Raw genomic sequence first — 12334 nt, forward strand, 5'->3', positions numbered from 1 at the left:
TGGTATTTTGAAAAAGCAATTTGAGATAATACTGATGTTACAGACAAAAAACAAACATTTAAAAATACACGGTACTAGGACAAGCTAAGCTGTCACAAACACAATGCTGCTCCTGGATTGGCTTTTTGTCCTGCTCTAAATAAATGCAGAGAGTAACTTAATGGCTTTAAGTAGTAACATGGTCGCCATGGAAATGCAACTTATTAATAGCAAGAGTTACACAGCCTATTATGCCGTAAGTGCAAAAAGCATTGACCATATAAGAGTGGCTTTTAAGTGAATGGCTTCATCAAAATGTGCATTTAAGTAAATGATTAAATATGGATTGTGCGGAGCTGTGTGCAAGCAGACATTTGCAATGTCAAGAACAGAGAGTGCAGGTCTGTTTCACTGCAAGGAAAAACGCCAAATACAATGGGAGAAAGAGAAAAACAAAACCAAAAACACATGACTCATATGAGATTGCGTGTGTGTGTGTGTGTGTGTGTGTGTGTGTGTGTGTGTGTGTGTGTGTGTGTGAGTGAGAGATAGATAGATAGATAGATAGAGAGAGAGAGAGAAGCATACTCACCCCACTGTAAGTTCACCTCCCGATGTTTGGCAGGAACCTGGATGGTTGGGGGGTGACAAGGACCAGGGGGCAGGCTGAGGGTGCAGGCCAGCACACTTTCTGTGGACTAAAGAACCAACACACACACACACACACACTTAAAATCTCTCCCTCGTCAGCTTCTCTGACTAGAAGTAGTCACTACTCCTTAAAAAAACCCCCAAAAAAACAATGGCAGCTTCATGGACATCTTCCATGGTCCATTACTGGTCTCCTCTCCTTCCCTACCTGGCTGTGGCCTCCAGTGCCGATGGCACTGACCCGAACAGAGTACAGAGTCGCTGCTCTCAGCCCATCACACACATGCTCCCGCAATGGCCCACGGTACGCCACCTCCCATTGGCCAATGGCTGCACAGCAACAGTCAAACAACCAATCAGTCCTGGTCATGTCTACTCACATTAAGCTAAGCCATTTAAAACCAGGAATATCAGAGTGGCACTGGAAAGGGAGTGTAAAGCCATACCTTCAGAAGTCCCTTCAGACTTTTCCAGGAGGTACGTCGAGTCGCCACACCCTCCATCATCCTGTGGGGGATCTGGGGAAAATCAGGGGAAGATGTTCAGGGTTCCAAACTGTAAGACACTTACCGAGATCACTGCAGGCTGAGTGGGCGTGTGAAGGCTCACCCCACGTCACGCGGAAGCTGTGCGGTGTGACGTCACTGATCGCAGGGGCCGTCGGGGGTCCGGGTCTGTCTGCACCTGTCCGGCACACAAGTACGGAACTGGGGGCACTGCGCCACCCTGCGCTACAGGCAGAGAGCTACAGGGGGCGACAAAGAGACGTCGCAGGGGTTAAAGTGGAGGCTGAGGGGGCTGCCAGGCGCTGCAAGGTGTCGGATCTGTTCGCCTGCAGCCTCTCATGTAGTAGCAAATCAGCTTTAATTTCCCTGACAAGCCGATCTGCTGTCACTCCTTCCGTTATATCTCTGCCTAATGAGCCTTGGTCAGCCTCAGATTCCAGCAGCTGATCCTAGTGATATTTATCTGATCCCAGCTGATCCCGGAAGGGAAGATTTGATGGCAGAGGAACTTATATCGTGCCCACCAAGAGTTAAAACCTGTGTGTGTGCACGTGCGCGTGTGTGTGAGAGCGTGCACACGCTTAGATGCAGGGAAATAAAAAGAGTAAATGTGTGTCTCAACCATCATGATTAATTCATGAAATTAATTCATCATGAAAAGGGCAAATGAGAAGACAAATTCCTGCACTGGAGGGGAGTGGGGCTATGAAGGCAGCACCAACTGGTTTAACTCCTTTTGCTTATAGCCTGTGTAAAGTGAGGAAGAGGAGATCACACGGACCTCTGACGAAGACAAGAGAGGCTGGAGGTTTTGCTCACCCTGAACTTGTACTGGGTGCTCCTGCTCAGGTCCTCCACCTTACTGCTCAGCTCTGTCCCGCTGTACACAGTGTGAAACTCCGCCCCCTACAGAAACGAGGGCACCGTTACAGTCAAACACTACAGGCCCACAGACTGGACAGTTTAGTCCTAATCCTGAGCATTCACTAATTGATTTGAGGTGTCCAACATATTTAAGAAGCCATGTTTCCTCCCATGTTTGGTCCCTAAATTTGGGTAATAGTTGGGAAGCTGAAAACAAACAAGGGACACAAAAGGTCACTCCTCCCTGCTTATGAGACGAGCACCTCGATTTCATGTGGGATACAGAAGACATTAGTCATAGTTCTAGAATGTCCCGTCTACAGACAACCGTGGACGATGGATAATTAACACCCCCTGCCCCCCACACAGACACACACCACCTCCAACCCCCAAGGTGGCCAACTGGACAAGTCCAAAACATCTATAGAATTCCCCTCGGGACAAAAAAATAAATAAATCAGCCATGATTCTGGTGTGGTGGAGCTTCATTTATAGGAACGGGGCTTCTGTCCGCACACACACACACACACACACACACACACACACACACACTTCACCTTGCTCTCGTCCTGCATCTCCAGCATGTACACGGGCTCCTCCTCCGGGCTGCAGCTGCTGGGACGTGTCCACTCCAGCACCAGCCAGGATGGTCCCGCCCGAAGCAGACGTGGAGCCACAGACATCTGGGGGAGACTGCCCGTGGTGTGGAAAACCATCTCGGTGCTGAAGCGGCTGTGGAAGACAGAGCGGGGGAGACCAGGGAGAGGAGACGGAGAAACCATAAGTGCTGGAAGGGATAATAAATTCAGCCCGTTCCCAACAGGGAGGACACAGACATTTCTGCGTCTAGTAGAAGTGTGTGAGTAGGGAACTGCAAAGGGTCAGCTGATGCATGGAAGTGTCTCCCCTGCCATAACTCCGATTTTCGTTCACTAACAACATCTGGTGTGTCAGATACTTCAGCCATTTACTGAGACTTTACACTAAAACGTGCTGGAAGGAATGGACTCAGTTACTTTAATGACAAGGAAACCAGATATCTGGGAATTAGGTTTCCAGGAAATTCTTTATTATCCGATTTAAAGTAAGCAAGAGCAAGAACTGCTCTACCCACAAAAACAGAAACGCAAAAGGAATTCCCCATACATTAACCACATGCAGGTAAAGGCACGTTCAGTACACAAATGCATGCGTGCGTGTGCGCGCAGACATGCAACCCCCATCATCACACACCTGGGCCCGATGTCGTTGAGTGCCGCCACTCGAAACGTGTACCCCACAGCAGGGCACAGGCGCATGACTTTGAAATGCCTCTGGTGGCCAAAATAACACTCTCTGAAGACGCCATTCTTCTTCCCCTGCGAGGGAGACAAAGGACAAACCGGAACCGTTAAGGCCAGCCGAATCAGACAAAGACCCAAAAGCCACGTCTCGACGTGCCGACAGGGGTCACACGTCGTGCTCGGCAGGCTCGCAAGAGGAAGACGCCGGCGTCCCTGGGCCAAAGACAAATGGGCGAGGACAAAGGAAAAGCGAGAGAGACCGCGGGCCACTCAATTAACAGATATATGATTTCACAGACACGAAAGAAATTTCACAAAGAGGCTTGGTTCAGTGCAGATGAAAGGCACGGCACGGTCAGCCGATCGGTGGACGTGTCGGATCTCACAGAGCATCCTTCTGATTTTGTAAAGCTCTGTAATGCTAGATAGCAACAGAAAAGACTCTGCAAGGTCTTTGAGGGAGGTGGGGATGAACACCGTCGCCTGCATCCTCCAGCAGGAGAGCAGAGCCGGTGGATTCTCTGGGGGCTGGCGCTACACCCTCATCAGTTAACAGTCGGGCACAGCAGACAGACGCAGCAGACTAAAATAAGAGCATTTGGCCTTGTTTTCATTTACTTACTTATTTTCCATTCGCTACAGGCCCTCTGCCCTAAACTACTGCAAAGCCATTTAGGACTTCACCAAGGCAACTACACCATAAATGAGAAAAGGAAAGAGACCATTAATCGTACCCTGGCTCCGCCACTTGTTCTGAATGCAAGCCTCGAGTCAACACTGGTGGCAACATAAGCAGAAATGACTCGGCAATATGTTCCCACCGAGTACTGAAACATATAAGGGAGTGAGGGTGGGGAATAAAAACACTGCCACTGGGGGACGGGGGAAATGAGTACACTAACGGCCACAGCAGCGCAGCGGAGGCAGAAATGACTGCAGCGCACTCGGAGAAAGAAAGAAGCAGCTATTCACTGTCACCGCAGTGCATGATGGGTAGAAAAATTCCAGCGCGACCTTCTCCAGCGGCGGTGAGTAACGTGGCGGTCCGGAGAGCGGCGCATATGTGACGACCCGAGTGAAGCTGTGTGCATGGATTACATCCAAATTATACTGTACGGTCACCAAGGAGCACTTACCTCATCCCACTCCAGAATATAGCTGGTGATTTTTGAGCCATTATCAACAGGGGGCTGAAATGAGACATTTCCTAATTAACGGCTGTATGAAATGACGTGTGTGAATGCAGCGTGTGTGCGCTGTGTGCTGTGAGGTGTGCCAGCAGGTACTGGGCGCTACCTTCCACTGCAGAGTGAGGGAGCTCTTGGTGCGGTGGGAGAGTCGCGGGGGCAGGGGAATGTCTGGGGGGGCACTGTGGGTAGTGAAGGTCCTCGCCTCTGAATCGGGACCCTTCACGGAGTTGCACGCTGCACTTACTCTGCAACACACAGACACACACAGCGCACGCGAGACAAAAGGGTGAGGATTGGGGACACCGTGTGGAAAAATAGAAAGGAGCAAATGGCAAGGAAACATCCCATTCAATTGGTGCATTAAATTGGTACATTAAATTGGTGTCAAATTGGTCTGCCGGTAACCGAACGATCATCTATGACGACCATTGTTTGGTTTCCGGCACACCAATTTAGTTAAAGAGCTCTAATTATTAAATGTAGGGTTATGTCATTCTAAGTTATTCCCATGTGATAACAGGCTAGCATTACTTCACTGTATTTGAAGACACTTTATATTAGTATGAATGTGTTTGTAGTTTTATGTAACGGGTTCACTCAAGGAAGCAAGAGCTGCTCCACCCACAAAAACAGAAAATCCCAGTCGCAGTACAACCCAGCGACCTCACACATTTAGAGAGAGCTAGCAACTGCAGGCAGCCTCTGAGGAAAACTTCGCATTCTCCCACTGGCCTCACCTGACGTGATAGTCCGTAGCTGGCCTCAGGTCAGTGAGAGTATACTGCAGCTCCTCCCCACTGTGGAGGACAGAACACGCCGACAAGCACTTTTATGCGACCATATCAATTATGCATCATTAATAAACTCTGAGGCTCTGTAAGACGATTAAAGTTGCCGTAAGCCACTTATTTTAAAAACACTTCATCTGTTGCTACACTTCAGCTACACTTCAGCTACTGCTAAACTTACTGCTTACTGACTGTTCAGGGGCTCTGTGATCTGCAACTAAAAATTTCAGCACGATCCATCTGTATGGACCACTCTACCAGATCTGCATGTCTGTCAATCATTTTGGCAAGCACACACAGCACATAGGATCGTCTTTGGGGAAGGGCTTTGGATAAAGGTTTGGATGGAGGGTGAGAGATTGAACAGACCATGGCCATTGATGGCCTGAAATGTGTGGGCACCCTGTCTTACCCATAACAAAACAACAACAACAACAACAACAAAAGGTGTGGAGGAACATGGCAAGCTCCATACAACTGGCAGTTTAAACCTGTGTTTAGCAGGTTACGTCGAGGGAGTCGTAGGTGCATGAATGCATTACCTGTACACAACCCTGTACTTCCCATCGCTGCCCTTGTCGGCGAGGAGCAGCTCGTAGCTACATGTGGGCGGAGCTCCGTCAGCCTGGCCCCGCCCAGACGCCCCTGCCCGCGGGGCTCGTGCCCAGGACACCAGTGCCGAGCGAGCCTGGATTTTTGACACCTAAGGGGTGACATCACACTGGCTCACAGACCGCAACCGATGTGCTTCACACAGCAGGGAACGCGTGTGGTCACCACAGCTTGAAATGTGTTTGGGAAAGGCGCTGTATAAAGTTTATTATTATAGTATAACTATATTTACATTAAGGGTTTTTTTGAAGACTCTCTTTAAAATATAGGGACAGTAACATGATGAGCAAACGACACAAAAGGAGAGAGGAAGCAGCAAAACCCATTACAAACAATCAAATCAAATTAATTCATTTTTAAAACACCAATTTATTTGGAAAGGAAACATGGAGTGTCTGAAAATTGTGTGCGCTGCCTGCTTTAGGCGGAGTGAGAACATTTTTAAAAAGTCAGGTTGGGTTTTCTCATTAAGACTTGAGAGTGGGCCCCATCAGTCTCAGAGCCCAAAGTGACTCCTCAGCTCAGCGCAGAGAGCCGTAGGCGTGTGGGTCAGGCATGAAGAGAAGAAAAAAAACAACCACACAACCACAATCAAGCAACCTAGGGATTTTAATGACTTGGCAACAATCAATTTGACTAGTTATTCCAAAAAAGGCTAGAATATTAATGAGTAAAACCAGCAAGCAATGCTTGGAAAATACTAAGATATAAATGTAATTAGTTGCTATAGCAATTCTGATGCACTGAAAGTTTTTATTTAAGGAGGAATAATTCAATAAATGTTCTATATCTGGTTATCAAGTCACTGTGAAGAGTCTGCTGTAGTGCCTATGGGTGTGACAAGCATCCACCAGCTTAAAAACATGCTAATGAGCTACACACAAACACTGTAGACATATCTTCTGTAATGGCGTTGGGAAATAACCTACAGATAACCTCAGGGAAAATTTCAATAAAATGTGTGTGGCATAAAAATACATATTTGTGCGCCTCTTAGAAATACAAACGCTAACTGCAAGGATACCAGTCACAGGTACAACCATACTGCTGCTGCCCCCTAGTGGAGAGCAACACCCACTCCAACCAACCCTGAAAAGTGGTTCCTAGGCCCACAAAGCAGCACTCTGGGAAGTGCCGGAATACTGAGATTCGTAGGCAACACTCACCTGTGGCTTGTCTATTCCTGACAGCACATCCTGTTCTCTCCTTGAGTCTAGGTCGGATTCTGCACAGAGGGGACGACAGCGGATAAATGAACGGGTCTAATTACATTTTTTTGTGACCTTGAATGTGCTTTGTTGATTTGGGCAAAAAAAACCCTCAAGAGTTCATTCAGACTGGAGCATGAGTCATCTGAGGGCAGCGGTAGTGGGGGAACACAGCGACCCGAGGAGGCGTGTGACAGCCTGATGGATGGGGGCGCCGCGGAGAAGCCGGCCAGCAGAAGCTAGTGGGGAGAGAGGTTCAGAGGTCCCCACTTTTACTGGGCCCAAGGGGTCCCTACTATGAGTCACTGCCACAGTGAAGTCATGGAAGCATGACCTGAACGTCACCCGTACGGGTCTCATTATTCCCCACACACGCAAAAACAGTGGGGTGGAGAGAGGGACCGTTGCAGGATCTTCTCACTGGAGGGTTGGGATTGCTGGTTTGATTTTTCCCCCAAACAACTCGAACAACAAACAAACAAACCAACCAACCAAAAATGGAAGGAAAAAGGTCAAGAGTCTGTTCCGTGTACAGACACAAAAACGGGGAAACCCACTCTGGTCCATCATCAGTCTAAAAATACAGAACCTAGACATCAAACTGCATGGTTCCTGCGCCGAGCGTTTTGGTGGGGAGGTGGCGTCTGAGCACCGTGGCGTCCGGACTGGACCTCTGCCACTGGCAACGTGCGCTGCCCAGGAACCGCGGCCAGAGCGTCCCTCTGGCTTTAATTTTCCGTCTTCCGTCCGTTTTTTCCCAAGGCCACATGCAGCCGGAACCGCAGACGGCCGTGGGCCAGATCAGGAGGGGGAAGTGGCAAACAAAGCGGGGTGTGGTGACGACAGAGATAAGGCAGAAAACAGGGAGGGCACGAGACCCAGAGAGCGGGGCTTTCCAGACGGATGATGGGAGAGGAGAGAACGAGGAAGCCAAGGGTTAGGGAAGGCAGCACAAAGCTTGGAGATGCGCCACGTGTTCTTACCCAATATCCTGTAGATGGTTCCCCTTAGCCTGCAGGTGGTGCGCTTCCAGATCTCTGCCTTTACAATTATTATTGTTGTCCTGCAAGTGTGTGTTTGTGTGGTCTGCATTTGTGGGTATTTGACTCAGACCAACGACTTGGAGCCAATGTAAATGTTTAAAAATAAAGCCTTTACGGCAAGGACGGTTCAAAGGGAGCAGGTGTGGCCAACGCTCAGTCATCAGCTCAGCAGGCTGGCAGTCACACCATCCAACGAACCCCCTGCAAGACATGTTGCAACCTGGGCTCCGAGCCGTGTGCCAGCATCGCACGACATGCTGTATCACACTAGCAGCACCCAATGGGCCATATCATATAACAGCCATGGAATGTTTAATGGCAGAACAACAACCTCCCATGCAAAGACACAGAAATGCAAACCCCAGGACACACACTGAACTTAAATCTCTTTTCAGAGAACCACCCCCGAGGGCATGTGACACACACTCATCTTCCGTGTGCCCTAAAGATAAGTGGGCTCCCATAAGCCTTACGTGCCAGGAGACAGGACCGGTTGAGGCAGGGTGAGGCAGGGCGAGGCGGGCCCACCGGCCGAGGGAGCTCTTCCGCTGAAAGCGGCTGTTTGCAGTCCACCAGCAGTCACGAGGCAAGGCAGCGGCATGTGGCAGGCACACAGCCCTCACGAGCCAGGTACGTCACGACAACGGCTCAGAGGATTAGTCTAGCACGTGCTGATCGCACAGGACTTGGAGCAGTGGGTGGGCTCAGAGCACCACAGAGGTCGGAGAAGACTTTCCGGAGAGCCTTTTAGGGAGTCAACCACAGTGTAGGTGTCACAAAGGTAAAAAGGCTCTCAGCGTCTCTCCCTTTCATTCCCAACTGCTCTTTCTTGGACTGCAATTTCACCTTTGACCTTGTTGGTACTGCATTTCTAAACAAAATGCATTCGACTGCCTGCTTTTTCAAAGCGATACTGCTTTAACCGCCCCTCCCGACCTCACCTCTGACCTCCCTCACGCTGTCAAAAAATATTTCTAAATGCGTGTTGTTAGCCCAGAGAAGTGGCATGAACGCAGGCTCTGGTCCAAGGTGCTGTGGGAAGCATTACAAGACCGTAACTGAGACTGTGTGTGGGATACTGCACTTTGGGGGGGGGGGGGCGCTCACCTTGCTGCTCACCATCAGTGTGTTTGGGGCTTCCTCTGGCCTTGCGTTCTGCCCTCTTGGTCCCGGGGCTCCCTCCGCTGGCCCCGCCCCCTGGGCTCGTCGCCACGGCACTGGCATGGCCCTTGCCGTAGCCGTTGGGGGTGGCGCTACACTGCGGGCCGCTCTTGTAGGTGGAAGAGGGCGGCGTGGTAACCCGGGACAGGCCCTGCCGCTCGCCAATCCGCTCTTTCAGCTTCTTGGGCGGCGGCTTGCAGTGCTCCTCTCTCCCCAGAAACGTCATGTTGTACAGGATCTCTGCGGAACGGCCGGGAAAACACGCTTCCATCACCATGTTTTTCACGCTTCCATCACCATGCCACCTTATGGTGGGGCAGCACTCTCTTACGATGTAACTTTGCCATTAATGACAGCAAAACTTATTATACTGTTTTAAATCATTTATTACACTGTGTTACACTGCATTTGCACTCTTACACAGCGAGTTCAACTGTAATTAATGGTACAGATCCACTGCAATATTGATGGCATAAAATGCATTAATGACCCACTTCCCTTATGGCATCACCATGAGGGATAGATTAAGGGTGGTTATGTGAGCAGGAGCAGGGCAGAACATGCTTACCCTCGGGGTAGATGGGGGCCAGGCGGTGCTGGTAGTACTGGTGAGGGCCTACGTCTCCATGGCTGGCAGGCGGGTAGTAGGCGGCGGGTGAGGTGGGGATGAAGTGGGGGTGCGTCATGTAGGGTGGGGGCAGGTGGTGCGTGGGTGAGAGCGCGGGTGAGTAGCTGGGGGGGTAACATTCAGAGTGAGGGGTGACCACAACCCGCCACACACCCGTGTTGTCCTCCAGAACCTGTGCACATGCACGCAAACACACGGAATTATTTTGGGAATCAAACACTGAAAACCTAAAAGTCGATACAGTGGATATGGTCCTAGGAGTGCCCCAGGCAACAGAAATCCAAGACGGTGCGCCAGACTGGGACCAAAAGTCCAGCATCCACCACCACCAGCATCCAGCGGTGCTTTTGACACTAATCTAGAATGGCAGAGTGCGAGGGCATGCCAGTCAGTAGATCGCATGCCAGAAGGCCAGCGTGTGTGTTCCAGAGGCTGGGGACAAGGGCCAGACAGCATGGCGCACACTGGTGTGTGTTCAGAGGCAGGAATGGAGATAGGTTTTGCCAAACGCAGGTGCTGAAGCTCGACTGTGGGACCCTGCCTCGATTCCTCAAGGCCAGGCAGCTACGTCTGAACACTCCAGCCTGTAGATTTTTAATGTTTCCTTGCAGCTTCTTTGTAGTGACGTGAGGGTGTCTGGAGCCTCAGGTTGCTGAAGGTAAGGCAGGGCTGTCGGGCATTATGTCAACATGCGCTGCTCTCTCGCCATCTGTCCAGCGCTTCTGACCTTTCGGGATGAAAGGCCGCTTGACTATTGCATGCATCTGTTTTGACACAGCCTTCCTCGAGACTACAGAACAGCGTTACTGCTCAGAGATCGTGAGTACGCGTGTGTGTGTGTGTGTGTGTGCGCGTGTGTGCGCGTGTGTGTGCGCGCGTGTGTGCGCGCGCATGTGTGTGTGCGCGTGTGTGTGTGCGCGCGCGTCTGTGTGCGTGTGTGTGTGTGTATTCGGGAGAGAATGTGGGGTGAGCGTGTTTGGTGAACACAGGTCGTCAAAGGCACGGTTCTATTTGCACGGGAGGGTGAAATCCCATCTCATTGTGTGAGTGGCAAGGCCCAGCCGACCTCAGCGCCTCGTTCCACCTCTCCTGCGTTACCTGGGAGATATAGCCTGGGGGAACGTGAATGGGTGGGATGGAACCGTTTGGTGACATCATGGGAACTTCTGCGGGCCCTGAGAGAAGGAGAGAGAGAGAGAGAGAGAGAGAGAGAGAGAGAGAAAAGGTCTGTCAGCCTATGCAGGCAGGAAGGGAGAGGCCACACGTAACACGACACTGTAACTCCTTTGCACACACAAAGTGTAGAAAAGTGAAGCAAATTCCCCGCACTGCAAGAAGGAGGGAACAGCACTCCCCACTCATATCGCTTACCAAGCTGCCATAGGCCTAAGAGGCAGAATTAGGCAACAAATAGCTTCATCTAACCACAATACCTCAGACGGCGCTCCAGTGCCCATCCATTCATTCACCAGCATAACCCTTAAAAGACATCAGGGGACTCTTGTTCTCTCTCTCTCTCTCTCCTGATTTGTCTTGCAGGTATATGTGTTCCCATCCAGCTGAGCCCATTCAGATAGATGCATCGGATACTGTGACACCGGGTTAGACAAGCACATTGAGTCACTGTGCAGAGTTCCTTGCATTTTTATTCTCCTTCCTGGAGCCGAAACAGAGCCATCGGTTCCAATGAGAGCAGCGATGTGTGTGTGTGTGTGTGCCCCCGTGTGTGTGTGTGTGTGTGTGTGTGTGCCGCCACGTTTATTTACACCACACACAAACTCACTCTGTCCAAGCTCCCCTGGGGTGTGGCCTAGACAAACCCAAGTTCCCCCTTTTCACTGCTCCATCCACTTCCCAAGTGTATCATTCACACACACACACACACACACACACACACGCACACGCACACGCACACGCACGGACAGGAAGAGGAATCAGCCATAATTCACAACCCTTCGACCAAGTTTTTCCTGCGATGGCCTCTCCATCGCCGAGTGGCTTCAGTAGCCGGCCCACCAGCTGGTTAAGCCATTTTGGGCCCCTTCCTCTCTGGCAGGGGTGCAGTTGGGTGGCGTGACGGCCTCCGGAACCCTCCATAGCTGTAAATCACAGTCTGTCTGTCACGATGTACCACGCCACCACCTCTCACCACCAACCCCACCTCAACCCTGCCTGCTCGCCTCCCCACCCGCCCCGGGGGGGGGGCCGGAGTCAGTCTGCACCTCCCAATAAAGGCCCTGTTTGTGTTCGCATGTGTGGAACCCCACACAAGCCGTGGTAGCGGTCAGGGTGGGGGTATACACACATTGGTGTGTGGGGTGCAGCTTCACAGGGAGGCAGTGTACTGCTGTGGTGGAAGTGGCTTAAAAATAGCCCCACACTCAGAAGGCCCACCAAAAGCCATTGAGACGGTCCTGTGTG

General features: G+C 50.9%; 1 protein-coding gene across 3 annotated transcripts in view; it reads right to left on the reverse strand.

Moving 5' to 3' along the window:
• Positions 1-12334, reverse strand: part of fndc3bb (fibronectin type III domain containing 3Bb) — a 44042-nt gene that overhangs the window by 13671 nt on the left and 18037 nt on the right. The window contains exons 4-18 of one of the 3 annotated variants that reach the window (XM_035526099.2): positions 11012-11088; positions 9854-10085; positions 9244-9525; positions 7040-7098; positions 5804-5964; positions 5211-5270; positions 4580-4718; positions 4420-4473; positions 3234-3358; positions 2558-2732; positions 1956-2042; positions 1240-1375; positions 1077-1148; positions 839-960; positions 572-677 (exon numbers count right to left, since the gene is read on the reverse strand). In XM_035526099.2, coding sequence (XP_035381992.1) covers positions 572-677; positions 839-960; positions 1077-1148; positions 1240-1375; positions 1956-2042; positions 2558-2732; positions 3234-3358; positions 4420-4473; positions 4580-4718; positions 5211-5270; positions 5804-5964; positions 7040-7098; positions 9244-9525; positions 9854-10085; positions 11012-11088 — 1887 coding nt within the window. Of the gene's footprint in view, positions 1-571; positions 678-838; positions 961-1076; positions 1149-1239; positions 1376-1955; positions 2043-2557; positions 2733-3233; positions 3359-4419; positions 4474-4579; positions 4719-5210; positions 5271-5803; positions 5965-7039; positions 7099-9231; positions 9526-9853; positions 10086-11011; positions 11089-12334 lie in introns of all 3 variants that reach the window. The other 2 variants (XM_035526097.2, XM_035526100.2) reach the window with 2 other exon arrangements.

This window comes from Electrophorus electricus, chromosome 1 (genome assembly GCF_041902795.1).
Source record: "Electrophorus electricus isolate QZ-2024a chromosome 1, ASM4190279v1, whole genome shotgun sequence".
Taxonomy (NCBI): domain Eukaryota; kingdom Metazoa; phylum Chordata; class Actinopteri; order Gymnotiformes; family Gymnotidae; genus Electrophorus; species Electrophorus electricus.